This window comes from Pseudochaenichthys georgianus, chromosome 9 (assembly GCF_902827115.2).
Source record: "Pseudochaenichthys georgianus chromosome 9, fPseGeo1.2, whole genome shotgun sequence".
In the NCBI taxonomy this organism is placed as follows: Eukaryota; Metazoa; Chordata; class Actinopteri; order Perciformes; family Channichthyidae; genus Pseudochaenichthys; species Pseudochaenichthys georgianus.
The window spans coordinates 30,007,518-30,035,218 of NC_047511.1; the positions used below are offsets into that span (position 1 = coordinate 30,007,518).

The 27,701-nt window shown below is 43.6% G+C and overlaps 1 protein-coding gene across 1 annotated transcript; it reads left to right on the top strand.

The window, feature by feature from the left end:
• The first annotated feature begins 1,012 nt into the window (after window positions 1-1,012).
• On the top strand, window positions 1,013-11,740 carry LOC117452954 (leucine-rich repeat-containing protein 43-like). The gene is made up of 12 exons (XM_034091781.1): window positions 1,013-1,177; window positions 2,261-2,473; window positions 3,101-3,211; window positions 3,381-3,520; window positions 7,621-7,859; window positions 7,952-8,112; window positions 8,480-8,642; window positions 9,001-9,140; window positions 9,217-9,306; window positions 10,278-10,496; window positions 10,692-10,791; window positions 11,473-11,740. Exons 1-12 carry the CDS (start codon window positions 1,091-1,093, stop codon window positions 11,607-11,609), a joined length of 1,800 nt encoding a protein of 599 aa, XP_033947672.1. The 5' UTR covers window positions 1,013-1,090; the 3' UTR covers window positions 11,610-11,740.
• The last annotated feature ends 15,961 nt before the right edge of the window (window positions 11,741-27,701 follow it).

Below are 27,701 nucleotides of genomic sequence, written 5' to 3' on the forward strand. Positions count from 1 at the left end.
TATGACGGACCACAACCTTATAATTATGAGCCTGCTAGGTGTCCAAGAGACCAGGAGCGGCCAAGGATTAGAAGAAATAACGGCGATCGGATAGAAATTGAGCTATGGTGTGAGGAGAACCAGTGGAGAACTGGGCAGCTATCTTGGTGAATGACCGGCGTTTGCTACAGAATGTTAGCTAACGTCACATCACAACATTGTGAAGTTAGTTATCATATATCAGGCTATAACTAAAGTAGCATTGATAATATAGTAACGTTACTGGCAGGACTGTTGATACTGATCCATAACAGAAACTAATGTGCAAGTATCAGCCGTATCTCGCGTTACCTAATGCAAATCCACACTATACCCGCGGTCAGAGAGAGAAGATGTTTACCCTTTGTGATGTAATATGACGCGTTTGACATATGACCTTAAAAAAAAGCAGTTTTTAAGAGCAGAGCTCAAAATTGCTACTTTCCCTCTGAGTTCCTGCCCTTATGTCTCGTAAAACATATCAAATCCTACATTCACTTTTTTAATTGTAATCTTCAAGCAAGTTTAAGCATAAATGTAGAAAACAAAAAAACCTGCAAGATGCTCTTTAAACCAGCATGGTTTGTAATTAAGCTACACGTGCACACTTGTTTGTGTCTGTTTTCATGTGTAGATTAATGTTATTCTTAACAAATGTGATGTGAAGCAATGTGTAAATGACATTTAAAAAGTGCTTTATGAATAAAATCACTATTAAATTACAATACAATTCAGTCAACCGTTGTATTTTTACATTATGCAACAGCAATTTCTTGAAGAGAATCTGTCTAAACCTGACATCATCTCCTTTTTTTGTCTTGAATTTGTTTAATTATACTAAGTCACTTCAGAGTTTTGTCAAAAACACCCTCCCCCTAAACTAATATCTGCTTCAGCTTTACTCTGAAGTCCTGACTCCATGCAGGGAGCACAAGCTGTTGCTGGGCAACTGGCCGCCATTTGTAAATAAACACATGGGGCTATTACCTGAAAGACTGACCTGAGAAAAAAATTACTTTCCCTCATGTGTTTCTTCTTACAAATACATATATGTTGACAAGTCGTAACAGCCATGAGCTCAAAGAAACTTTCTGCTGTGTTGGAGAAGCAGATTCGCCGCCTATGTCTAAATGACTTTCCATGTGGATATGGCACCTGGGTGAGTTTTTCCTTTTTTAAATTGGTTGTAGTAGGGTTTAACAGGTTGTCTTCAAAAAATCATCATGTCTTTTCAGGGGTTTAGGGGCTTTTTTGCTTCCATAACACGTTTTCATTACAACTTATGGAGAGAAAACACCCAAAATACACATTAAAGAGGACATAATTATGATGTAGAACAAAGTAGAACATTGCTCTACTTTTGAAGCGAGCAACGCTTTGCTCCCACAATGCAGTTAGGCAAAGCGTGATGTCACCCCTTCAAAGTGAATGGGCAGCAGCGCTGAAGCTTCAACGCACGCCGCTGTGTGTAGGGGCCGTTAGCCAATCACGTCCAATGTATTGGAGCGCGAGCCAATAGAAGTGCGAGTGTTACATAGTGATGTCACTATGTAGTGGAGTCCAATGGAGGCGTTTCGGGCAGAGGGGGAGTGTGTGGGAGAGAAACTCTCTCTTGAGGGAACTTTAGGATTTTGGCCTTTGCAGACCATTTACATGCACAAAACCTAAATAACACACTACAGGAAAGGGAAACCCAAAAATGCATAATAGGGCCTCTTTAAGTGTGTTTATTGTGCTTCACTTTGACCTTTTGAATTCTCCTTATTCACTAAAACTGAGCATAGGTTAATGCTTTGTTTAAACATTACATTCCAGAAAACTTTTATTACAAAGAAAAATGTATTTTTAATCAACTGGGTAAGTTTCAAAGCGATATCTATTAGTTAACCTTTTATTCTATTTACCTGTAGTGTTATTCCAACTGTATGGAAAACATGTTTGAAGGCTATCAAAAATAGTTCTCATACTTTGAGCCAGAAGTCTCAGAAGCTCCTACACAAATCATGCAGTTTTATTCCTGTCTATATTCTGAAGGTCTTTAAAGACTGGTTTGTTCTTATATTCTGATAAAATGGCAGTATGTTCTAGAAACGAATCATTTGCATAATTCAACAGAAAATCAAATGGGGAAGTTTCATTGTTTTGTCTATTTGTTAAAGCTTTTAGCCTTTCATTCAATATCAAAACGGCATACTAGTTTCTTTATACAGGACATTGATAAACAGTGTGAATATGTTTCCAGAGAAAGAGCAGAGATAGTACAGAAGAAGCAGGGACGGAGGAGACAGACGCCCTCCTCGACCTGCTGACCTGCCCTCACTCTCCATGGCGGCTGGATGAAGCCTGGAGCCCCCAGGCCTCGGCCCTCAGACAGCTGGCTGTGCTCCAACATGAACGCCTGCAAGCAGACTTCATCTACAACTACTTTACTACACTTCGCATTGTGGACAATGGAGTGGGTGTACTGATTTATCTCCACCTCACTCAGATCAAATAGTCTAATGTTGTTAATAGTACCTCCATCTCCTTAAACCATGTGGAATCATGCCTTTACTATTCAAGCTCCAACACTGTGGAACAATCTCAACTCATCAGCAGCTTATATGAGCTGATTCTGACAACTCTTTGACCACCCTTTGTAGCTGTACCAAATTACTCACCCTGTTACCTTTAATTCATGGAGAAGACATCTGATTTCCTTGCATGCCTTCTCGATGACAAAAAATCCCCAAAAGGGAAAAAGGTCTTAATAACTTAAAGTCAATAGGGGCCATGTTTAACAAAAGCAACACTATATCAAAAATAGAATCCATCTTGCGATTGGATCAAATAAGGCCGTGGTTTCAAATCAGGAGAGGGGTGAAAAGTGATACCACTCCATCTTGGACGTCAGCCTTCATTTTGATCTCAGGTACACAATTGTAAAGTTTTGAGACTCTTAAATTTAGGGATGTTAAGTCAGAGGAGGGGGGGGGGGTCTATTTCCCCCTTTGCACCCTTTACTGGGACTAGGACTACACCCAACTTCAAACTAAAACTTCATTTTGGTCTCAACTTGATGTTTTGCCTGTGTTGTGTTCAGGTATCAGTCATTGACGATGGGCTGTTAAAGTTCTCAAAGCTGGAGGAATTGGTGCTGAGTTCCAACAACATTTCAGAAATACCTGCAGAAAACCTACCCAGCACTTTGAAGGTGAGTGTCCTCTGCAAAGGTCCCACAGTTTGATTGAATATTTGAAACAGAGTAGAAAAGCTTTTCCTCCGTTGAGGTATCTCACTGAAAATGACACTTACACATCAGTGTAGCAGGCGTTGTGATGTGGAGATGATTAACTCTGATTGCAAAACTTGTGCTTACACAGATTTTGGAGTTACGTGCCAACCGGCTGTCTGCACTAAACAGTCTCACCCACCGCCTGCCTCCTCACCTGGAGTACCTCGGCCTCGGCTCAAACTATCTGGGCTCTGATGATGATATCTGTTATCTTACAGGAAGACACTGGTTAGTTCTCACACACGCACGCAAGCAAGCATGCAGACATGCATGCACGCAGGAAGTTGCTGGTTATTTATGAGGTAAACCACAACCAGGTTGACCCTGCACTCAATCAAAGTGTACTTTTTATTATTGGGAGTAAGGGAAGACATTAGAGGTTTCTCAATACTCAAATTTCCCCTCCTCGACTCCTCGGTCCTCCGGTAGTGACCCGGAAATGAATTTCAGCGCGCCATGTTGAAGGACATCTAATTTCTCTAAATGCACTTCGAGGACCGAGCATCGAGCATCGAGGAGGCTCTCTGGAGGAGCTCTAACCGAGGAGACACTGATGGGTCCTCCACGGCTCCTCCGCGGATGCATTTCCGGGAACGGTGGAGGCGTGACGCACGGCCGGACTTATCTCAGCCAATGACAGCTCTGCATGCATCCCCTGGATATTATTTTAGAAACGGCTTTCATCGCGTTGCGATGTTTACAATGAGAACAGCTGTGAGGTCCGTGCAGAAAGCAGAGCAGTGTGTAAAATATATATCACTCAGTATAACAGAGTAGACCTACATTACTCTCTGTATTTGTATGCTGTAGTTTAGATATCAACAAACAAAGAGTCGATATTTTTCTAAGACCATTTAGTGCTTCACATAATAAAATACACAACGGCTGTAGCCTGATTATGCTTTAGGAGCTGTAGGTGCGTGTGTGTGGTGTAGGTGTGTGTGTTGTACAGTGTGTAGGTGTGACGGACAGACGGGTCTCAGTTGGTTTGGTGTCCTCTGCTTACTTTTAATACTTGTAAATACAACTTTTGGCCCGTAATTTCAATTCCCCATTTCAGCGACCAGAGAGAGGGGGGGATATATCCAGTCTCTGATGAGAGTGCTCTCATACTTGTTTGATTCTGAAATTGTATCCTCCTGGGACCCGAGGAAAAAAAGTGTCTTCTAATTTCCTTTTTTTTTTGTGATTTCCTACCTATTTAGGTTTTTTTTTTTTTTTTTTTTTTAATGTTACAGTATGTCCACTGTAGAGGACGTCGGGACCATATTAGTTTGAAAAGACAGCCAAAATTAACAGATGGACTATATAACGTATTATGGTTATAGAGTGATAATAATACAATAATACATTTACCTTTATTTAAAACATGAATAAGTAATTGATCTGAACATTGCTGTTTATTTGGTCAATACAAAACTAGCTTGTTTTTTGGTGAATCTTTCCAGATCTTCAAAGACTTTGTAGTCAATGTACTGGGAAAGTATCTCATTGACTCCAGTCAGCACGGGCTGTAGGGTCATCTTGACTAGTTTTATGGATGTGGTCTCCATTTGACCATGCTCATTGAAACAAAGCTTGCATTCCTGAGGCAATTCTCATTTTTCGTGGCTCCACTTAAAATAAAAACAACAATAAGACATACGTGCTACTCTTGCCCCACAGAGGGCCATGTCTTTCCAGCTCGTCCCTATCTGTCTCTATTTATCTATCTGTGCGCTCATGGAGCATCCTGCATCTTTCCCCCCCTTCTTCTTGACCCTCTTCTATCCAAGGTGTGAAAGCCTCATCTCTCTCATCATCTGAGAGCTCAAAATCGTAATCTCCCTGAACTATCTGGTACAGAAAATGTCTGCTTCAGTTCCGTCTCCTGCAACAATATTGAGTCATAAAGTCCATGAAGATAGTCCTGACGTCCACTAGAATGGACATTTATAAAAGGGCTGTTATTTGAAAACTTGAATTATTTAATTGCTTTCAGAACTAATTATATAGTTCCTCACATGTTAATAAACAAGAATATATATGATTTTCATGGTAAAAATTACAATTATTCAACAATATTTGACTTCTCCTCCTGCTTCTATACAATTTTGTTTTTCGTATGCCAGCCATTTTGGATGAAAAGAAAGAGGAACTTCCCAGCATGCAATTTTAACCAATGACATATCACTGGAAATACCAGGATGTCCTCTGTACAGTACATCAGGGATTGATAGAGTAGCTCAAAAGAGTAAAAGGAGATGCATGTTAACAAAATGTCCACTACAGTGGACATTTTCAATGGGCTGGGTCCCAGGAGGATATTTATATAAATATGTGTGTGTGTGTGTGTGTGTGTGTGTGTGTGTGTGTGTGTGTGTGTGTGTGTGTGTGTGTGTGTGTGTGTGTGTGTGTGTGTGTGTGTGTGTGTATGTGTATATGTCCGCATCTGTAGCCTGTTATTGTCTCATTATACCGTACTGTCAATTCATTCAAAGTAAATATATAAGTCGTCATGAACACATCTGTCCATCAGACAGAGGGCTGCTGTGCCTCCTGTCATCATTAATGGACGTCTCTTTAAAATGACCGCTCAGAGGAGAGGAGTTCTCATTTCTCTAACCGCCTGCTGCTTTCCCTCCTCTCTCCTCGGTTCCCCTCCTCAGTCCTCCGCTCGCATCTCCTGTGGGCGGCACCAAGTCTCGAGGATAGGAGTCGAGGATAGGAGTTGAGGAGGGGAACTTTGAGTATTGAGAAACCTCTAATGACTTGATGTCATGTCATGTCATGGAGCGTCATGAAGGTTTTTTAGATTTCACAGATATTGTGATTTGATGACAGTGTGCCTGCATTTTTTTAATGGTGACACCGAATGAGGTGACCCCGATAGTTTTCCTCTTAAAGTGGTCAGCTGGTGACACAGTGATGACAGCGATTAGGTAGAAAATGCTTTTAAAAAAGAAGTATGACATCTATGAGATGTTGTCTCAGTATCTTGCATAACTTGTGTCATTACTTCATTTCTATAATAAGCCTACAAGAAACTGTTTAGCCAAAATACAGAAACCTGTGAATGAAACACAAAAATGTCCGTTCCGATTAAAACCTGTTACATTCAGCATTTTTATCCCAGGGCAATTACAGTATACATTTATGCACTTTATTATATCTGGCTTTCAATGTAGAGCAAAAGCCTATAATTGTAGTATTTTACACACAATTGAGCAATTTTCTCATGTTTTAAACAAATACATAACATTTTCTGATTTCCTTCAGAAAATAAATACATCAGAATAAATGGTATTGCTTTATAATGACATATCTCCATAAAACATCCTTAACATAGCGAAGCATTTCTTAAGCTTTCCTTATTTATCACATCAATTAAGAATAGTTGTAGTTATCTATAAATGAAGTCCAGTTTTTTTTATCACAAGTACCATTTAAGTACTACTTTCCATCATACTACTATGATAACAGTTTATATTAGTGTTTTATTAGTCAGATAGTTTACATATCTTTTCTTATATTTTCACTTTTAGTTCTGGTTTATCTATCTTGAGATGTTTATATTGTATAATTGTTTATGTCGTACTCTTTTTTATTTTGTATTATGTGCAATACTTTTCTTAGATGCTGCTGCAACAAAAAACATTTTCCAATTTGGAATTAATAAAGTGTATCTTATGTTATCTCATCTTATTTATCTTAGTTTGACGATACAAATGTGATGACATGGGACGTTGTTTATATTTTGCGCAATAAGAATTTATTCCTGGACGAGTAGAAAATGAACATAGACAACAGCTTTTAGATACTTGTTTCGATTACAATTAAATATCCAAATGAATAGAAACTTTTAGAGAAAGTTGGGGATGGAGGGGCCGCTTGGACTAATTATCTCAGTATTTCTTTTGTTAATGGACCTTTGTGTGTGGCAGGGGGATTTTTAGACAGTTGCAATTTAATTTTAAATTGAGTCTCTAGCAAATATTTTAAATATTAAACAGATACCCTGCATTATCAGCTAAAGTGGTGGCCTTTAAAACTAGTTGGCATATAGGAGGCAGGGAGATCAAATCAAATACTCTAGTTGCATTATGGGAAATGTAGGTTCCAGCATTTTTGGAAAAAATGTGTCTCTTTTGGAAATGTGATAGTAAATCACCAGAGCGCTCTTTGGAAACAATTATTTCCAGCGGCACATAGTGGTTTATTACAGCATTTCAAAAGCAGCTTTACATTTTTTGTTATGCTATTTGTGCAACAAGTTGTATTACAAATGATGAAAAAAAAAAAAAAAGAGTCCATCCACTTCTTAATTTATTACTGTTTTGTGATCTCAGGCCACAGCTCGTGTGTATGGACCTGAGTCACTGTGAGTTTAAGGACCAGCAGGCCCTGCTGCGCGCTGTGAGCACGCTCCCCTGCCTCAGGACGCTGGTGCTGGAGGGGAATCCCTTCACTCTGGTCCCCTCGTACCCAGGCTTCACTCTGGACAGTCTCCCTCTGCTCTCCTGCCTGGACGCCTCATGGATCTCCCCTGAGGAAAGACTTTGCTTTAGAGGCTTGGCCAAGAAGAGTGGTGAGCCTGAGGGCTGTTATTAGTAGATCTGAGTCCTCTGAATGTAGGGGGATTTTTTTAATCATCATTTCGGTCATTTTTCATATGTTCAGATCTGATAGTGAACCGGGCATCAGCCACAGTGAGTGTGGGCAGGATGAGGGGAATCCCAGACCCGCTGATGAGTGAGGACGGAAACACTCCTGATTTCCCTGTCATCGCTTACAGCTATTTTATCACATACGACTTCATCAGTCATCAAACTGTTAACCTGGTGATGTAATCTTTCGTTACTTTTGTATTCTGAACTCTAGTGAAAGTTTCACATTTTCTTTACATTTCAAAGGCCTATTTCAAGAGTCTTTTAAAGTTTATTTTCTGTTAGATTGAACTTCCCTTTTTGGTATACGAATAAATTAGACTTAACTTTATTGTTATTGCACACAGTTACTTTCATAACAACAGAAACTGTTAAGAACCTATATGTGTGCATGAACATCAGTTTTATGTTTGCCCTGTTTTGTGTTGTTATTTAAAGTAAAACATAAAACACTGTGGAATATAAAAGATGTCATAAGTAAACATGACAAGAAACGGTCTTTTAAAAAGCACTTAATTATTTTTGTCTTGCTGTCTTACAGAATAATGACAGTGATTCTAAATTTGACGCAGCACATATAACAGAGGACTGCTTCAGTTCTTCCGGCCTACAATCCAACAAAAGTTGTGAAAAAGAATCTTCCAAACCTGACACACAAGCCTTGACAGTGTTTTCTGAGGAAACCTGCCATGATATTGCCCATGGTAAATCAACTCATTTGACTTCCTGCATGAAACTGTATTACATCATAAACGCTGTGAGAGCTGACACATATGTTTCCACGCAATGATACAAAAAAAGCATTGCGCCAAGGAATTTGGATATAATGTCATTATTCATTTAATTTGGTAGTGTATCACATGGAAGTGAGAGGAACCTTTTCTTATCAGTTTCCGTGAACTTCAGAGAAAAATACTGTAGAAGAGAGTTGTACTCAAAATGAAACTGGATGACTGATTAGTTATCAGTTAACGGCTGTATGTATCACAGAAATTTTTTGTTTGTGTTTTTGTACATGCAATACCCACTGTGTGCGACACTTGGACTCTCTAATCTCTACAGTGACAAGACACAGCACAACAAAGCTGACATGGTCAGACTGTATTGACTTCAGTAACACAAAAACACACGTCATGAGTGATCTGGGAGGCCTTAAACGATTCTTCAATCAAGGCCTTTATCTGACGATAGTGGAGGAAAAGGTCACGTGAGTTAACAGTCGTTGTTTAGATGCATCAACAAGTGTTAGGACTCATTTTCGGGCATCTGACGTTTTAGGTTCTGTCATGGCCTGCAGCCTCTGAAGACGTCCCGGGGCCCAAACCCTGCCAGACTGTGAAAGAAAAGAAAGGCGGTAAAGGGAAAGAAGTGAGTTTGTCTTTGAATTCAACTCAATCAAAAACTTTGAAAACCTCTTAAAGCTATATAATATACACTACGTACATACAAAATAATGAGTATGGATTTGAGGGAAATGCTGTATTATTTATACCCATAATGGGGCACGTAGCTAGAAACGGTGTGCTCACACTGACCGGGCAATATTGTACGAGATTTCGATTTTTACCACTGGTTATTAAAACCACCTCGGTTGCTCTAAATCTCATTATACTGTGATCACATTGTAATTATAGTTCAGCATTTGTTTTTAAGTAACTTTCATTAATATTATACATAATATAGATCCAAAAGCAAATATATCATTACAGATGTTTTCAATATTATAGATTATGATTTTCCATAGTCTTATGTTGACCAATAACAAGAAGGTTCCAGTTCTATTACAGAAATCAGTGGCTAAGTTTGCTCCGGGCCATCTGCAGCTGACCCAAGACTCTACGGCATCTGCTAATTCCACTGAAATACCCTTAATCAACCTCATAATGAAAGAGAATCTGATCCTTATCTTACCCTCTACAGTCCCTTAAGAAATTCCAGCATGTATCTCAAAGAGAAATGAATCATGGTCAGAAAGGATTAGCGGTGGAGAGGAAATCAGAAAGGGGAACTGTACTGTCATTCTTATTCTAGTTTTATGTTTGATTACCATATCTTATGATTAAGATTATAAATATCACAGTTTTTGTCACTACATTTTTTAATTTAACCCTAAATTCAAAAAAGATAAAATGTTCCCATGTAATTTCGGTTTTTGTTTATCTGCTGAGGACAACATTTCTGTCTCCATATCATGGTTTTATTAATGAGGTGGTTGTGCATTTGAAGTTCCACTTATATCAATAGATCAAAGGAAAATCCACCAGAGCTCACACAAGTCTGTTTTGGCAGATTCCACTGCATATCATTTTCATAATTTCCTGTCTGTGTTTCCTCCATAGTCTCCAATTAAATCTGGTTCCACCAAAGATAAGTCTAAAGACAAAAAGAAGAAATCTGTGCTAGAGCTGGTGCAGGACGCCTCCATCCAAAGAACCCTTGGCTCTGTGCACGTCCCGCTGCAGAGCCTGGTGCAGAGAGGAGGGAAGGTGGACGTCCTCTGTGACTTCGGTGCTCTTCACGCTGAGACTGAGGTGGAAGCTGCACCAACTCTTGAAAAGGCAAGTTTACATCCTGAGCAGCTGCTGAAATGGTTCAACTATCTGGTCTATTTCAGAGGAATTACAAGGAGTCAAATTGAAGTCTGGAAATATCGAGACAGGATAGATTAAAAACTAGCTTCAGGATTATAAAGTATCGAACCGACGTGGAGATTTACAGTATTTTATGTGGGATATGTTTTCTCTCATCTTTAGGATCTGGGAAAGAAACTCAAAGAGGACAAGAAGAAGGAGAAGGAACCAAAGCGGGGAGCGGACAGCGGCTCTAAACAGAAGAATACAGCAGCTTCAAAAGGTTGAACATCCCCATTACATTATCAGATTACTTCTCACACTGTAAAATCAAGTACAGAGATTATTTATTTAAAAACATCCTGACATAATTGAAACAAGGGTTTAAAGTCCCACAGCAGACCCCAAGTCCCCAAGCTCTCCGTGACTTAGTACCTCACACACTTCCAGTCTCGCCTCAAAACTCATCTCTTCTCCTTTGCCTACCCATAGCCCCCCCCCCATCAATCCATGCCCGGTAAATGTTTTTGTTTGTTCTCCCTCCACCCCAAGCCTTCCTTACATAATATTGTAAAGCGACTTTGATTCAGACAAAAGTGCCATATAAATACACTCTATAAATATTATTAAGTCCCGACTGTGGATCGTTACTTTGAGAGGTGCTAGTTTGCATTAGGGGCCTTGTCCAGGTGCCCTTGAGCAAGGCACAGTACCAGGATGCTTTATAATAGCTCCCAAACACATCCTCATACTAGCAATGGTTAAGTGCAGAGAGAAAAATGTCACTGTGTGTGCGGTGTTGTGTACATGCCCCTATGTGACGATTAAAGAGGATTTCCTTACTCCCTTTCCATATTTGCTGTCCAATGTAAAGGACATTTTCAAAGGGATGTCTTTTGATGGATGTAAACTTTTCTTTTCAGTTTGCATAAAATCATAATCATGACTCCTGTTTGTTTTGTAGGCAACGTAAAGGAAACGAAGGACTGCGAGATGGAAGTGCATCTGGAGCCGGTGACCGTGGAGTTAAAGGTGGAGCTGGAGAAATGGCAGTCTGCATCTGAAGCTCATCATCTCCTTCTCCCACACCAGCACTCATAAAAACATGATTGGCTGCCAGGCTTGCTTTCTTATTTAGAGTTTGACCTACTGTACGCTGAACCAGCAGGTTACTGTAGGTTTCAGGCCTAGCTTGGTTTAAGTATGACAATATATTTAACCAACAAACTAAAATAAACTCAACTTTTCTTACGTTCCTCACTGCGTCCCCTCATTACTGCTGATGGTAAATATGCAGATAGTTGAATATTTGATTTATTTCTCCCATTCAAGTCACAAAGACAGTAGCCTACTTCAACTGAGAGACAATGCTTTTTAATACCGAAATAACATAACAATTTTCTGCAATGATTAGTCGAACAGCAGGAAAATAATTGGCAACTTTCTTGATCACCGATAATTCAAGAAAATGTGGTCAAATGAAGCTTAGCGCAAGTTCAGACAGGAAGACCTATCACTCCGTATTGCACGTCATGGCAATACTCGCTCCCTTCACTAGATGACAGGGAGCGCCACTCCTTAGCTAACCTATCACTTCCCTCCATTCACAAGCCTAATTATCGCACCTGTTAATCCCTCTATATATGCTCTCCCTGTTCTATCAGCTGTCTTCCAGGTGCAACCTGATCTCACCAGAATGCGTGACTCCACCACGACTCCTTAACACCGCAATGCGTGGTGGACTCACGAACTTTGTTACATTTACCTGTCTGCACCACGCAAACAACCCCAATGTAAAGTGAATGAGGCTCTTTTGTCGTGGTGCACACACGCATTTCTACAACGTCCTGCAGTGAGCTTTTATTCTATAAAACGTTTTTAAAATCTACTTTATAGCTTGTAGTAACTCGCGGGAGGCTTCTTTTATTTTATTTGTATTCATAATAATTTTTATTTTTCATCAGAACAAAAAACAGTGCATTGTGTGTAATACAACTGTGATTTTTATTAAATTAGTTAGTTTTTAAGGAAGGCCAGAGCTTCAGCTGTGTCCAATAGATTGTTCCCTTTAGTTAACGTTTTTTAAAAGAACATTATTGTTACGGTGTATGTTGGAAGCAGGACCCAAATGCAGATATAAACTGAAAAAACTCCTTTATTTCAAGGCTAGGGCTAGGGATATAAACAAAGACAAAACAGAACACTCACCGACAAACTAGTCATGACACAAGACGAACCGACAAAGACAGACAGAAAAACCAGAACTTAAACAGCAGAGGACCAGGAAGGGATCTTGGGCGGACGGCCCGGGGGCAAAGCAGAGTTCAAAAAGGGGAATTAGGGCGGACGGCCCGGGGGCAAGGCAGAGTTCAAAAAGGGGTTCTCGGGCGGACGGCCCGTGGGGCAAGGCAGAGTTCAAAAAGGGGTTCTCGGGCGGACGGCCCGGGGGCAAGGCAGAGTTCGAGGAGGGGCGAAGACCACATCTCTCAGGGGACCGGGAAGGAGCCGGTGTTGACCGGACAGTAACCAGAGCCGGTGGGACAGGTGTCGGCAAGATTCCCCACGGAAGAGGACAAGGAGTTGGCAGGACCCCCGGAGAGACATGTAATGTCGAGGCCTCCAACGAAACAGGACATGGGGTTGGCAGGACCCCCGGTAGAAGAGTAGTCGGCGGGGCCTCCAAGGGCACAGGACACAGGGTTGGCAGGACCCCCGGCAGGAGAGCAGTCGGCGGGGCCTCCAAGGGCACAGGACACAGGACCGGCAGGACCCCGGGCAGGAGAGCAGTCGGCGGGGCCTCCAACGGCACAGGACACAGGACCGGCAGGACCCCCGGCAGGACCCCCGGCAGGAGAGTTGACGGCGGGACCTCCAACGAGACAGGACAAAGGGTTGGCAGGACCCCCGGCAGGAGAGTAGTCGGCGGGGCCTCCAACGGCACAGGACACAGGATTGGCAGGACCCCCGGCAGGAGAGTTGTCGGCGGGGCCTCCAACGGCACAGGACACAGGACTGGCAGGACCCCCGGCAGGAGAGTAGACGGCGGGACCTCCGACCGGGCAGGACAAAGGGTTGGCAGGACCCCCGGCAGGAGAGTAGTCGGCGGGGCCTCCAACGGCACAGGACACAGGATTGGCAGGACCCCCGGCAGGAGAGTTGTCGGCGGGGCCTCCAACAGCACAGGACACAGGACTGACAGGACCCCCGGCAGGAGAGTAGACGGCGGGACCTCCAACGGGACAGGACATAGGGTTGGCAGGACCCCCGGCAGGAGAGTAGTCGGCGGGGCCTCCAACGAGACAGGACAAGGAGCTGGCAGGACCCCCGGCAGAAGAGTAGACGGCAGGACCTCCAACGGGACAGGACAAAGGGTTGGCAGGACCCCCAGCGGAACCTCCAACGGTACTTTAGTAGGGACTTGAGTGGGAACTCGAGAGAGGGCTTCAGAGGGAACTCGAGAGGAAACTTGAGAGGTAACTCGAGAGGTGATTTGAGAGGAGACTCGAGAAGGAACTTGAGAAAAGACTCGAGAGGGGACTTGAGAAGTGTCTTGTACAGGGACTCGAGAGGGGACTGGAGAGGGGACTCGAGAGGGATCTCGAGAGGGGACTGGAGAGGGGACTGGAGAGGGGATTTGAGAGGGAACTCGAGAAGGGACTGGAGAGGGAACTTGACAGGGGACTCGACAGGGGACTCGAGAGGGGACTCGAGAGGAGACTCGAGAGGGAACTGGAGAGGAAACTTGAGAGATGACTCGAGAGGGGACTCTAGAGGGAACTCCAGAGGAGACTCGAGAGGGAGCTCGAGAGGGAACTCGAGAGGGTACCTGAGAGGGTACCTGAGAGGGAACTGGAGAGGGAACTGGAGAGGGAACCTGAGAAGGAACTGGAGAGGGAACTGGAGAGGGAACTCGACAGGGGACCTGAGAGGGGACTTGTGTCGGTCGGTACGCCGACAGGACACGGGGAGCTGGCGTCGGCTGGAGAGCCAGCAGGAGACGAGGTGCTGGAGTCGGCCGGTACGCCGACAGGACACGGGGAGCTGGCGTCGGCCGGAGACGAGGGGCTGGAGTCGAAACCATGGCTGTTGGGGCCAGGACTGAGGCTGGAACCATGGCTGCTGGGGCCAGAACTGGGGCTGGAACCATGGCTGCTGGGGCTGGAACCATGGCTTTTGGGGCCTGTACTGGAGCCGGAACCATGGCTGCTGGGGCCGGCACTGGAGCCGGAACCATGCAAAACTAGGGCCACCAGGGTGGGTGGAGGGGGTCTGGAGGACGGGTCTGGGCTGACAACCCAGGGGCACAGCAGAGGACCAGGAAGGGATCTCGGGCGGACGGCCCGTGGGCAAGGCAGAGTTCAAAAAGGGGAATTTGGGCGGACGGCCCGGGGGCAAGGCAGAGTTCAAAAAGGGGTTCTCGGGCGGACGGCCCGTGGGGCAAGGCAGAGTTCAAAAAGGGGTTCTCGGGCGGACGGCCCGGGGGCAAGGCAGAGTTCGAGGAGGGGCGAAGACAGATCGTGACAATTATATTCCTATTTGATCATGTCCCCTTTGACGGAGAGCAATGTGAGCGTCCATTCCCATTGGATAACGGAGGATTTTACACCCGGAAGTAAGTATTCCCCTTACTGTCGATTGATTTTACAGTGATATCTGCACTACTCATCAACTCAAAAACACCAGATTATCCTTGTTGATTACACAACATTGATTGGTTTAAATTGTGTACAATGCTTTTGTAATTTTCCCCTTCGATTCGGAGAAACAAATATGTGTTCAGTTTAGGATGGCCGAAGACACTACACTACCCAGAATCCTCAGCTATCGTTTGGGACTACACCATGTGCTTTGCTTGACAAATCCCGTGATTTGTCCTCAAGCTCTGTGATTGGATGTTGGAGTGGCAGTGAGCGAAGTTTACGCTGAGCAACAAACAGCATTTTGAAATGGAATGAAACCCATCGACGGCACACTATTCAAAACAGGAATCGAACGTCTCCTACCCCCCCCCCCCCCCCCCTTAGGTCACAGGCTCCTCCAACAGTGCAACACAATAAAACAGATACACAGAAAAAATAGTGCAAGTCAATACAAAAAGAAAAATAGTAAAATAGTACAAAGTGGAATAGTGAAATAAGAGTCTATACAAGGGATTGGAATATGATATATTAGACAAATCATTTCTAAGTAGCAGCCAGATTAATGCTATGGATGTTATTTCAAAGTTCAGGTGTTAATAGTCTTATGGCCTGTGGGATGAAACTGTCCCTGAGTCTGGTGGTTTTAGTCCGGATGTAAGATAAAATAAGATAAGATAAGATAAGATGGTACTTTATTGATCCCAATTTGGGACATTGTTTTTGTTGCAGCAGCATAAGAGGCATTTTACAATAAAACAAAACCACAAATAAACAAGAATAGAAAAAAAAGAAAATAGAAAATATACGTGTTGAAATAGAAAATATACATGTAGATATTATATATGCAAGTATACATATTCAAAAATATATGACAATGGAATATGGAATATCAAATATTGAACAGATTATGTATAAAATGTACAGCAAGGTTGTATTACAAGAGAAACTATGGAGCAGAGAGTTCTCTTCCAGACAGAGGTGATTTATTGTACAGAGTTATTGCAGTGGGCAGGAATGTGTTCCTGTATCGGTCCTTGTGACAGCGGAGCTGCAGCAGTCTGTTGGAGAAGGAGCTCCGTTGACTGTCCAGCTGCTGGTGGAGAGGATGGGTGGGGTTATCCATCATGGACAACAGCCTGTTCAGTGTCCTCCTCTCCACCACAGCTTCAAAGGGGTCCAGCTTGATGCCGATGACAGACCCAGCTTTCCTGATCAGTTTATTGATCCTGCTGGTGTCAGTCTGATGCTGCCCCCCCCCAGCAGACCGCAGCAAAGAAGAGTGCACTGGCCACAACAGACTAGAAGATCTCCAGCATCTTGCTGCACACGTGGAAGGATCTCAGCTTCCTCAGAAAATAGAGTCTGCTCATCCCCTTCTTGTACACAGCGTCAGCGTTGATCCTCCAGTTCAGCCCATAAGTGCACTCCCAGGTGCTGTAGTCCTCCACAACAGCCACATCCTCTCCTAGAATGCGGCTGTTGTGCCAGACGGCAGCAGACAGAACAGTTTGTGGCTGGGGTGATGGGGGTCTTTTATAATCCTGAGGGCTTTCTTTAAAGGTCACATGTCATGGCCATTTCCACTGATCATAATTCCATTGTTGAGGTCGACTAGAATAGATTTATACTGTGCAATTTTCCAAACTCACATTGGTTTCGCATATGCATCTCTGTAAAGTATGTGTATTCACTCTCTCCACTAAACGGCTCGCTGCAGCTCTTGCCCTCCCCTCCCTGTGAGCCCAGTGTGCTCCGATTGGTCGGGACCAGTCGGGACGTTGTAAATCGCGCTAAGCTCCGTGGAGGTGTGATTTCCTTGTTTCGCGATACACAGCGAAACACAGCCAAACTCACCCTGAGCACACACAAAGTCACAGCCGAAATAAAAACAATAAGCGTGCCTTGATATTGAGTAAGAAAAAGGTTGATAAACGCTGTGAGGATGGGTCTGCAGAGAGAATTTCGCCGCGATCCCAACTGTCTGTTATCACCGTCGCCTCAGTTCTCGTCTGAGCGCCCGCAGCGGCTCTCGCACAGCAGAGGCAGAATTCCTCGTCGCCCATCTCCGGAAGCAGAGCATCACCCCAGCCCCAGATCTTCTGCTTTCCAAGCCACCGGTGCGGTCTCCCAGCCCAGGCCAGCAGCTCCAGCCAGCCCCCCCAAAAGAGGGCGAGGGCGCTCTCGCGGCAGCGGGGGCAAAAGGTCTAAAAAAGCGAGTCCTCCAGGAGCTCGCTCGGCCAAGAAATCCTCCACTCCTCAGGCTCACTCCAGCGCCGCTCAGCAGCCCAGCGCCGCTCAGCCCGGGAGCTCCGGCACTCAGCCCTTCTTCGATGGCAGCCTAGCCAACACACTGCAATCTCTGGCAAGTTCTATGCTGCTAATCGACGCTCGCCTTCAGTCCATGGAGAGAGGCCAGGCCGGAGCTTCAACCTCTTTGGCGGCCCTGCCGGGTCAGGATTTTGCATTTGGCATGGTAGTTCCTTCTCACTCTCTGGCTTCCGCCCTCCGGCTCCTCCCTCAGGTAGGCACTACATTCCCCAAGCCGCTAACATCTCCTCACGACTCAGAGCAAAAATCCTCCTTTGGTTAGCCTTATTCTGCCTTCCCAGGAGTGCGACAAAGCCATCGCCACGGGAGGAAGCATTACTGCGGTATTTAAATCCGCAGCCCCCCGGCTCCTCAAAGACCTTTCTATAGGGCAATTTATGGTAGCTTTTAGCATCTTCCGCGATGTCCTCTGCGCAGTTTACCCTGGAAGGAGAGTGGAGTTAGATGCTTATCTGGCCATGATTGGCGATCTTCACATAAAATACGGGAAATCAGTGTTCTATCAATACCATAAAAGCTTCTCTAGCAAAGCAGCGCTACACTTAACTCATTGTAACATCCGCCTGGACTGGTCCGTGCTGGATACCGAGCTGCTCGTAATGGCTACCGGCGGGCAACAAGTCGTCTCGTGCATTAGCTGCGGAGCGCAGGGCCACACCTCTCCGCTCTGCCCTTCAGTGCCTCTCTCCGGGTCTTGTGTTTTCCCCACGCAGTATTCCGGGAACAATAAACCAAACCGTCAGTTGATCAAGCAAAGGGATAATAAGATTTGCGTTTCTTTTAATGAGAACGTGTGTTCTTACCCTTATTGTACTTTTATTCACATTTGCAGGGATGCTCACCCGAGTTCAGTTTGCCCCAGGCGCCGGCCCCCTTTCCCGCACCAGACTCAACGTGGTGGAAAAACCTTTTAAAACATCACCCCTCGACTCTCATTAACACCGCACACACTTAGCAGCTGCGCTTTCGACTCACCCAAATCCCGTGTTCGTTGATTATCTTTTGTCAGGGCTCTCTCAAGGGTTCAGGGTAGGGGTCCTTTCTCCCCCCTCAGTGACTTTAGTGGCTAAAAACCTGCAGTCAGCCGCCAAAGAACCCACCATAGTCTCTCAGCTCATTCAAAAAGAGCTCAACAAAGGATATTTAATCGGTCCTTTCCATTCCTCTCCGTTCCCAGTGTTCCGGACAAGCCCAATAGGGGTCGCTACAGGCAAATAAAGGCGAGAAAAGGCTCATTTTCGATCTGTCTGCTCCTCGCGCTGGTCCGTTTTGCAGCATCAATAGCCTTATTCCCCCAGAGTATTTTTCGCTTCATTACGCTTCAGTCGATAATGCCATCAAGCTTATCAAATTTGCAGGGCAAGGAGCGTGGCTCTCCAAAGCAGACATCACCGACGCGTTCAAAATTATTCCCATTCACCCATCTCAGTGGCACATGTTCGGTATCAGGTGGGAGTCCAAATTCTACTTCGCTGTCCGTTTAACCTTCGGGTGCAGAAGTAGCCCTTGCATCTTTAATTCTTTTTCCGAAGCCCTCTGCTGGATCCTCCTGAACATCGTCAGAATCCCCTCTGTCCTTCACTTATTGGACGATTTCCTCCTCATAGATCCCCCTCGGGACAACTCAGGCGCCTCTTTAGCAAAATTCAAACTATACTTTCAGGAGTTAGGTGTTCCCCTCTCAGAAGAGAAAACGCTAGGTCCCACCACACGCCTGGAGTTTTTGGGCATTACACTCGACTCTGTAGACATGGAAGCGTCTCTCCCCACGGACAAACTGCAGCGTATTCACGACATCTCAAAAGCCTTCTGCGAGCAACAAGTTATCACCAAGCAGTAGCTGCTCTCCCTGCTCGGGCACCTCAACTTCGCCATGCGTATCATCCCTCAGGGGCGCTCTTTTAATTCCCGGCTCCTGGATACAGCGTCGGCTGCAGAAAACCTCCATGACCACGTCTTCCTAGATGAAGGCTGCCGCTCAGACCTGCGGTTTTGGTCCCTCCTGGAATGGCGTCACCTTCTTCTACGACGACCTCGTGTACTCCTCCGACTCCATGAGATTCTTCACGGACGCTGCCCCTTAGACCGGAGACGTCCTATTACACTCTCCACTTTACGCTTATGCTCTCCAAACTTAGAAGTAGGTTGTTCTCCCCTTATATCGATGCGCTACTTGATGCTTTATTTCTCCTAGATTGTTATGCTTTCCTCAGACCAGGTGAATTTACCACAGCTTCTCTTACGTTCGATTTCAATCGAGACGTCAGCTTTTCTGACATATTCTTTCACGCCAGCCATTTTAGCTTATATCTTAAGCACTCCAAATGCGGCGGCGCCTGCTCCGTCATCGCCGCCCGCAACGACTCCCAGTTCTGCCCTTATAAATCCATGATCAAATTCCTACAGCTTAGACCTACCTCTAATCCTCTCACCATTATTTCTTATCTCAGGGAATTTCCCCTTAACTCAACGATAGTTCAATCACTATTTAAAGCAAGTTCTCATTAAATCCGGGTTATCACCCCTTCTATACACGGGCATTCATTTAGAATAGGTGCAGCTACTTCCGCTGCTAATCAAGGCGTCTCATCCTCATCCCTGCAACAACTCGGACGGTGGTCCTCCTCCGCTTTCTCATCCTACATTCGTCCGGACCTCAGTGCCGTGCTGGCTATCCAAAGGTCTCTCCAACCTTAAAATTGGTACGTATGCATATAACTGGTGGTGGTTCTTAGCATGTCAGCACGTATGTTCGCCCCGTGGCTCATGTTTATTCTTGCTATGTCTAACCCTGTATGTCCAGGTCGTAACCTTCGGGTCTGTATAAATGTGTCCCTGCTAAGTCAGGTTGCCCCGCACGTCCGGGAAGCCCTGCATGTTCAGGACGCCCCGTACGTCCGGGAAGCCCTGCATGTTCGGGACGCCCCGTACGTCTGGGATGCCCTGTACGTCCGGGATGCCCCATACGTCCGGGATGCCCCGGACGTCCGGGAAGCCCTGTATGTCCAGGACGCCCTGTATGTCCAGGATGCCCTGTATGTCCGGGATGCCCCGTACGTCTGGGAAGCCCCGTATGTCCGGGACACCCTGTATGTCCGGGATGCCCTGTACGTCCAGGATGCCCCGTACGTCCGGGAAGCCCTGTATGTCCAGGACGCCCTGTATGTCCAGGATACCCTGTACATCCAGGAAGCCCTGTACGTCCAGGAAGCCCTGTACGTCCAGGAAGGATGCCTGGGAGGCATCAGTATGTCTAAATTCCCACATGTATTAACCTCTCATTTCATCCATAGATTTCCACTGCATCCCACAAGGTAAGATTTCTTCACTTTCAGTACTTCATACTTCACTTCTTTTGGGGGTTCATCGGAAACGGTTCTTTCCCTTCCCGAATGATATCCTACAAAACCTGGGCCTAATCGCCAAACACCATTTCATTCACTTGTTATAAACTGTCATCATTATGTTTCATTTATATAATGTGACCGATAATAAACATGTATTCCATACATCACGTCTCTCCTGATTGAAATGAAGCTTAGCGCAAGTTCAGGCAGGAAGACCTATCACTCCGTATTGCACATCATGGAAATACTCGCTCCCTTCACTAGATGACAGGGAGCGCCACTCCTTAGCTAACCTATCACTTCCCTCCATTCACAAGCCTAATTATCGCACCTGTTAATCCCATGCTCTCCCCTTTTCTATCAGCTGTCTTCCAAGTGTCAACGCGCAACCCTCCTCCACCCCTTCGCCTCCTGCTTCCAACTCAGGGCCAAGCTTAACCTTCTCCCTTCCAACCGGACCTAACCACTTATCACCACCACCAGTGTCTAGACCTAGGGGGGTTCATCGGAAACGGTTCTTTCCCTTCCCGAATGATATCCTACAAAACCTGGGCCTAATCGCCAAACACCATTTCATTCACTTGTTATAAACTGTCATCATTATGTTTCATTTATATAATGTGACCGATAATAAACATGTATTCCATACATCACGTCTCTCCTGATTGAACTAACATACTCAGCAGATCAAAGGATAAGGACAATAATTGGCAATTGCAGCCCTACTTATAAACATAATTTTAAGATAAAAGTTGATGTCACATTGAATTTAAACAATAATACAAGCAAAAGTTCAATTTGAGCACTAGACACAATTCTGGTTTAAGTTCAAATCGAGTATGAAAGCATGACAGATGGTTTGAACCTGCAAGAAGAAATGCGTCAACAGCAATGTGTTTTCTTTTCTCACATCTTCAAAGTTGGCCTTTCAGGTCAGACATATTCCTTTGCATGCACACTCAAAACGAAAGCAGGACTTTTTTGACCTAGAAGTGACATCCTGTTAGACACTGCAATGTAAGAAATGTCCCTGCAAGGTCCTCTGTTTTATCTAGAGCTCCTCAAAAACTGCACAAAGGACATTTTGCTACATATGGGCTTCAACAGGGATTTCCTGTTAAAGCTAGTTGTACAACACATGAATATAAGAATACATTGAAGTTTGCAGATCTTTCTGCCATCTGTCCATGCATGCTCTCAAATCTTGACTTGCTTGAATTCATTTTGTGCAAACTCATGATTAAAAAAATATATATATACTACATATATATTATTATTTTCATAACAATTACTTTATTTATATGTATTACACATATTTATATAAAACAATACAATCACAACCTTGCAAAGATTTTTTTAATCATAAAACATGAAACCACAATTACAGATATGGCAAAGTAATATTTATATAAAAGACACTCTAAAATGCAAAAATTAAACGTAAACATCACAATGCAAACAATAAGGTTGTCATTTGAATGTTAAATAAACCATTAAATCAACTTGTAATGTAATTACAATTCATCATCATAGCACAGCTGCGTTTTGTCATTGTGTGTTTTTGTGCTGCTTGAGTAAAAGAAAAAGAAATGCTTGAACAGAGATATAAGTAAATCAGGACATTTTAGACGTAGGCTATACAAACCATAAACCTAGAGTATCTCTCTTGTAAGTGTAATACAGCAGAATAGTGTATTTTGGCATGAGGTGGCTCAGTGGCTGCTGTGTACTAGGCGGTGTTGCCTTCAGGCAGTCCTCTGTTGCCCAGGAAACACAGATGGTGGATGAAGGGTGCGCATACAAAAGACCCTAAACCTGTGGCAGCAGCTGGAGAGCGAGCCTAATGATTAATTCAGGTCTGTGCGGACCCTCTCACTCAAAGACGTCTCTGTTCGCTCTAATACCTCCCATCCATTTCCTTTGTCCCGGGGCTTCCGTCTCGCACTTTATCCTGTTTTCCCCGGACTGGTCTGCCGTCAGTGCGCAGCTGTTGTTGGCACTCCCACATCTGCTCGTCTCGGCAGCCATGAAGACGAAGCTCTGTTCTTGTGTTAGTCCGTAGCGTGAAGAGGTCCGGGGGGCGAGCTGCCTCTCACTGCGGGCTAACCGCTGCACACACACGGCGTGGATTTGCAGTATCTGGCGCTTGGCCCTCAGCATGGAAGAGGAGGAAGAAAAAGAAGAAGTGATCTTTTCGCACCGTTTGATGCTGCGGGACAGGTGCATGTGGAGACCCGAGAACACTGGTAGGAACACAAAGACCCTCCTGTTTCTGTTTTCACACTCGACGTTTTATTTCGCTGTTTAAACTAGTTCAATCAGATGCATTTGCTGTTAAGTTAGATAAACATGGACTCATTTAATTTCCTGCAGAGGCGGGCCTGGTCTGTCTTTCCTCAACCTGTCTTCCTTGAAGGGTTTATGGATATTAGAATGTGATTATTTATAGAAAAATCGATTTCTGGAAGACACATACCACATAATGAAGATGTATAATGTCTGAAAATAAGTTTCTGTAGAAAGTGTTACAGTATAGCCTACGGAATAGCCTCAATAGTCTTTATCCTAAGAAGGACAGTTTCTGTGCAGCCAATGTACATTTATTATATTTGCACTGCTAGGACAAAACATGTGTCACATTTAACTTAAACCTAAGCTATGTTCTCAGGTTATGAATGTTTGTATTTATTTTTGTTCTAAAGGGCAACTTGGCCAAATTAACAAAAAAATATGAATGAAATGCAACAGCATATTAGTCATTTACAGCAAAATCAACTTACAGACATTTCTGATTAGATAGATATAGATGGACAGATAGATATATGGATAGATTGAATGTCTTTATTTTTAGCAAAGACAAATCCATTTCCTTAGGCAATACGATGGCCTACAAACAGACAATACAAAACATAGATAATAGACACCATTATTACAATTTGAAAAATGTTTCACACATTTATTCAATACGTACAATTTTATTTTCCAGGTACAACCCCTGTTATCGATGTCACTGGATTCATCTGCAGAGCTGCTGACATGTCACCGGTGGGAAACAGGGAGGATCCACATGGGAACCAACATCCGGACAGGTTATGTGTACAGGCTTTATTATATACTTATTCAGAAAGCATGAGTCAGGATAGCTCTTAATGACACACAATATCAGATGAAAAATTGAATAGCCTTAGTCAGTCAGTTAGATAACTGATACTTTGACTGTTTTAGCAGTGGGTGTACTTCAGTCAGGAACAATATAAGAATAAACAAATAATCCCTGGGGTTTCTCAGGAGGACAGTTGAGTTGTGTCCCACTTTTCTGCTGCTTTGTGTTGTGTGTTCCTCTCTAGTTACGTTGACGAAAAAGCAGACCTGCTTGCTCTGGACCTCGCGAGCGACATGGCTCCGTCGCCCCTCTGCAGCGCTACACACACACACGGTACAGGTTCTGTCAGTAGATTTACACCGCTGTGACTTTTATCCCCCTCATATTCACTTTACTCTCTGCCCTGTGACTTGTTATATGGGTCTAGATGAATATAAACTGCAGAGCACATTTTTACAGACTCTTATCTTGCCTTTTGCCCACATACTGGATGTGTCCCTGTGTGTGTGTGTTAAGCCTCTGCTGGCTGTGCAGATAAATGGGGAGCAGATAGAACATGGGAGATTAGTTATGTGTTAAATCTCTGCCATATTTTCCGCAATATGCTGCTATCATTTTTTTTGAGGATTACAGTAAAGAGGGCGGGTACACTAACCTGAAAGTGGATACCATGATCAGATTTAGCTTAATCAGCTTTTCAGATTGCTTTGTCAACATTATGTAGGATTATCATAGAAATAAAATGTTTGTTGGACCTGGATACAAATATATGTCTTTGGTAATCTTGTAAAAGAGTCCAACAGGAATGTGTTTAAGCTGTAAGGAAATCTGTACATCACGTCTGTATTTCATCCTTTAAAAGCTGTCGTGTCTATTCACCTGCAGTGACCGATGCACGGGGCCTTCACTGATCTTCTGGTCCCTCAGAAGGAGAGGATCCGTGTCCTCGTGTTCCCCTACTGAGAGACGACTTCCGCAGCTTTTGTGTATCAGTAAAAAAGGCGTTGAAGAGTTAAAAATGCCACCAGTGCTTTGTAGTCACTGTCAGCATGATCAGATTTAGCCGGGGTGGTGTTTTGAGTCCAAAATAATTTGCTGCAGTGTTTATTCCTGTTTCTCTCGAATGTGCCTATTTTCCGAGCTGTGAGTAATACTAATATAGCTTCATCCACCCCCACTCTCATGTTTTTATTTTTGGCCTGATAAAAAACATAGACACTGCAGCCACTGAACATCTCACTTGCTTTTTTTTCCTAAGCTGCCGTGTGCAGTGACCTCTTTGCTCGTTTTCTCTTAATTCTGTCCAACACTTCTTCTCTTCTCTTCGTATTAAATTCACAAGAAGCGGTGTGTTATCTTCTCACCAAAGCTTGCATGTTTCTATGCCAGACACAAAACGGCAAAGCCTTTAATAATTTACGGGAACAAATCTGCTTCGGTGTGAGAATGACTCACATTTTCTCACATTTTGACAATATGTTCTTTGTTTGTCTTGAAACACCCTTATTATGTGTGATGTCAGCTTATTTTATTGTACTGTATTCAGTGCATATACTGCGTATTTCTTCTGTAGCACGTGGGTGTGTGTGTGGTTGTGTCTGTGCATGTGCCCTATTTCTGTGCGTGTTTGTTCCTATGTGTGCATGAGTCTGATGAAACACGTTTGTAATGGGCCTGAAGCTACTAGCTGCTTTTCAGTGGTTTCCTATCGCTGCACAGACTTTAACATGCCTGAAATTCTTCGTTAAACACAATGGATGTACCGGACAAAGGATAAAAAAGTATTTACAAATCATTCTTGGCATTTGTTACGACATATTTGCAGTACCAGTTAGGTGGGGGTTCTTGTGATTTAGATAATTGCAGGAATGTCGCTGGAAATTAATGGTGTGTAGTTTTCGAAATGGTGTATGATAGCGTTAATTAAATTGTCCCGATGCCTCCAACCCCATCATCTGATACTCCAGCAAATTACAGCAAATGCTAATAATTATGTGCAAATAGCTTTTTACCCATGTCTGGATTATACTAACAGTATCTGACTAATATCTAACAATACTAATATCTGCTAACAATCGGGTGATTACTAACATGTACTCTGAATGCTCATGGCTGGCCTTGTTCTTCCTAACTCACTGACTAACCCTCTGCTTTATGCCCGCAGTCCGGTGCACACACTCCTCTCTCATGATCCTGCAATCCTTCTTCTTGAAATCAGATAAAGGGGGAAAATCAATGAAAAACTGTTAAAGTGAGCATGTCAAGAAGGGTTTCAGGACTTGGGAAGGGAAATGTTATTAACCAGTAGATAAAAAGAGGAGCAGAAACAGCTGCGGATATCAAACTGGGTTGACCACATACGTTAGAAGATTCCTCACAACACTGATTATGATCTGATTCCCAAAAATGCATCGCCACGCTTCACAGGCTAAATTCACATCCGCAGAGACAGTCTGTGCGCTGTGTGGTCAACCCTCGCAGGTGAGTGCCTGTATTGCTGTTACAGCAGGCTTAGCAAACCTCATACTAACTTATTATGGTGTGGATACTAACAGTGGTGAGGTGATAAAGGCCCACCGGTTGCTCTTACTAACATCTGTGTTATTTCGCACTAATAATTCTCTCTAATCTGTGATCAAATGACTTTTGTTAATCTTTAATTATATAAAAGCATGCCTCATGGTTTAAGTGATTTTTGCTCAATTATTTTACACAGAAACTTCTATCCAAAACATTTCTGAGTGCCATGAGTGTATGCTTTTTAGCAATGGGAACTATATAATTCTAACCGTGGCGGTGACATGCTCTACAGAAATCCTTATAAACACAAGCTACTAACCTCTAAGTTTTATTAACATTTACTAACCAAAGAGCTTTCCTTAGCTCTCTGCAAACTAACATACTAACCCACTAATAAACTAATAACCTAACAAAAACTAACTAAAAACACTCAGAATTAGTGAAGCGCCCTGATTTTGAGGAGTTGCATCACTTACTGAATGTACTAACAACATAAAGTTTCAAAAAGTTGAATGTGCCTGTCTGTGTGAGAGAGAGCAAAGACAAGAGTGTGTGTGTGTGTGTGTGTGTGTGTGTGTATATGTGTGTTCTCTTAAACACTTTACAATACCAAAGCATATTATCTGTATAGAGCAGTTAAATGTATCCACAGTTACTCTTTCCACCGAGCACCAGGATACCTTAAAAAACACCTTAAATGTTGAAATATAATGAATGTAAAGAACAATCATTTCAATGTGCACACCTATTTTTGTACTTTATTGACTCTTTAACAGTCGTCTTAGCTGTATTTCATTGTAATAAAAATGTTCACATGTTTTGTCTTTTTTCTCAACTACTTACTTGAAATGTACAACATGAACATTCCTAAGATCCCATCAAGGCAACCATGCAAACTGTTCACAACAGCCAAGTATAACAGAAGGAACGGTGGAGTCTTGTCAAAGATCATGTTCTCTGAGCGCAGCCAGGAAATTACAAGGTTTTTTATTTGTATGGTGCCAACTCCAAGAGTGCCATTATTCGAAACAACACCTTTACTCTCTTGATTGCTGTAATCACACTGAAGCATTATTACTGTCGCAGCACGTTCAGTACATGTAGAGCAGTGGCGGTTCTAGACCAATTTGACTGGGGGGGCCACTGGGGGGCCAGTTATTTTCTGAGGGGGGCACAATAAATTCAGGACGAAAAAGAGGACTAGACAGTATGAAGTAATTGCGCATAAGAAAACAATGCAATCCAGTTATTGGTA

What these genes read in the sequence shown, in the direction of transcription:
- LOC117452954 (XM_034091781.1), top strand. Translation starts at nt 1,091, where the DNA reads ATGAGCTCAAAGAAACTTTCTGCTGTGTTGGAGAAGCAGATTCGCCGC. An exon ending in GTCATCAAACTGTTAACCTG is followed by an intron (nt 8,113 to 8,479) that starts GTGATGTAATCT and finishes GCTGTCTTACAG; the next exon opens with AATAATGACAGTGATTCTAA. An exon ending in CTGCCATGATATTGCCCATG is followed by an intron (nt 8,643 to 9,000) that starts GTAAATCAACTC and finishes TAATCTCTACAG; the next exon opens with TGACAAGACACAGCACAACA.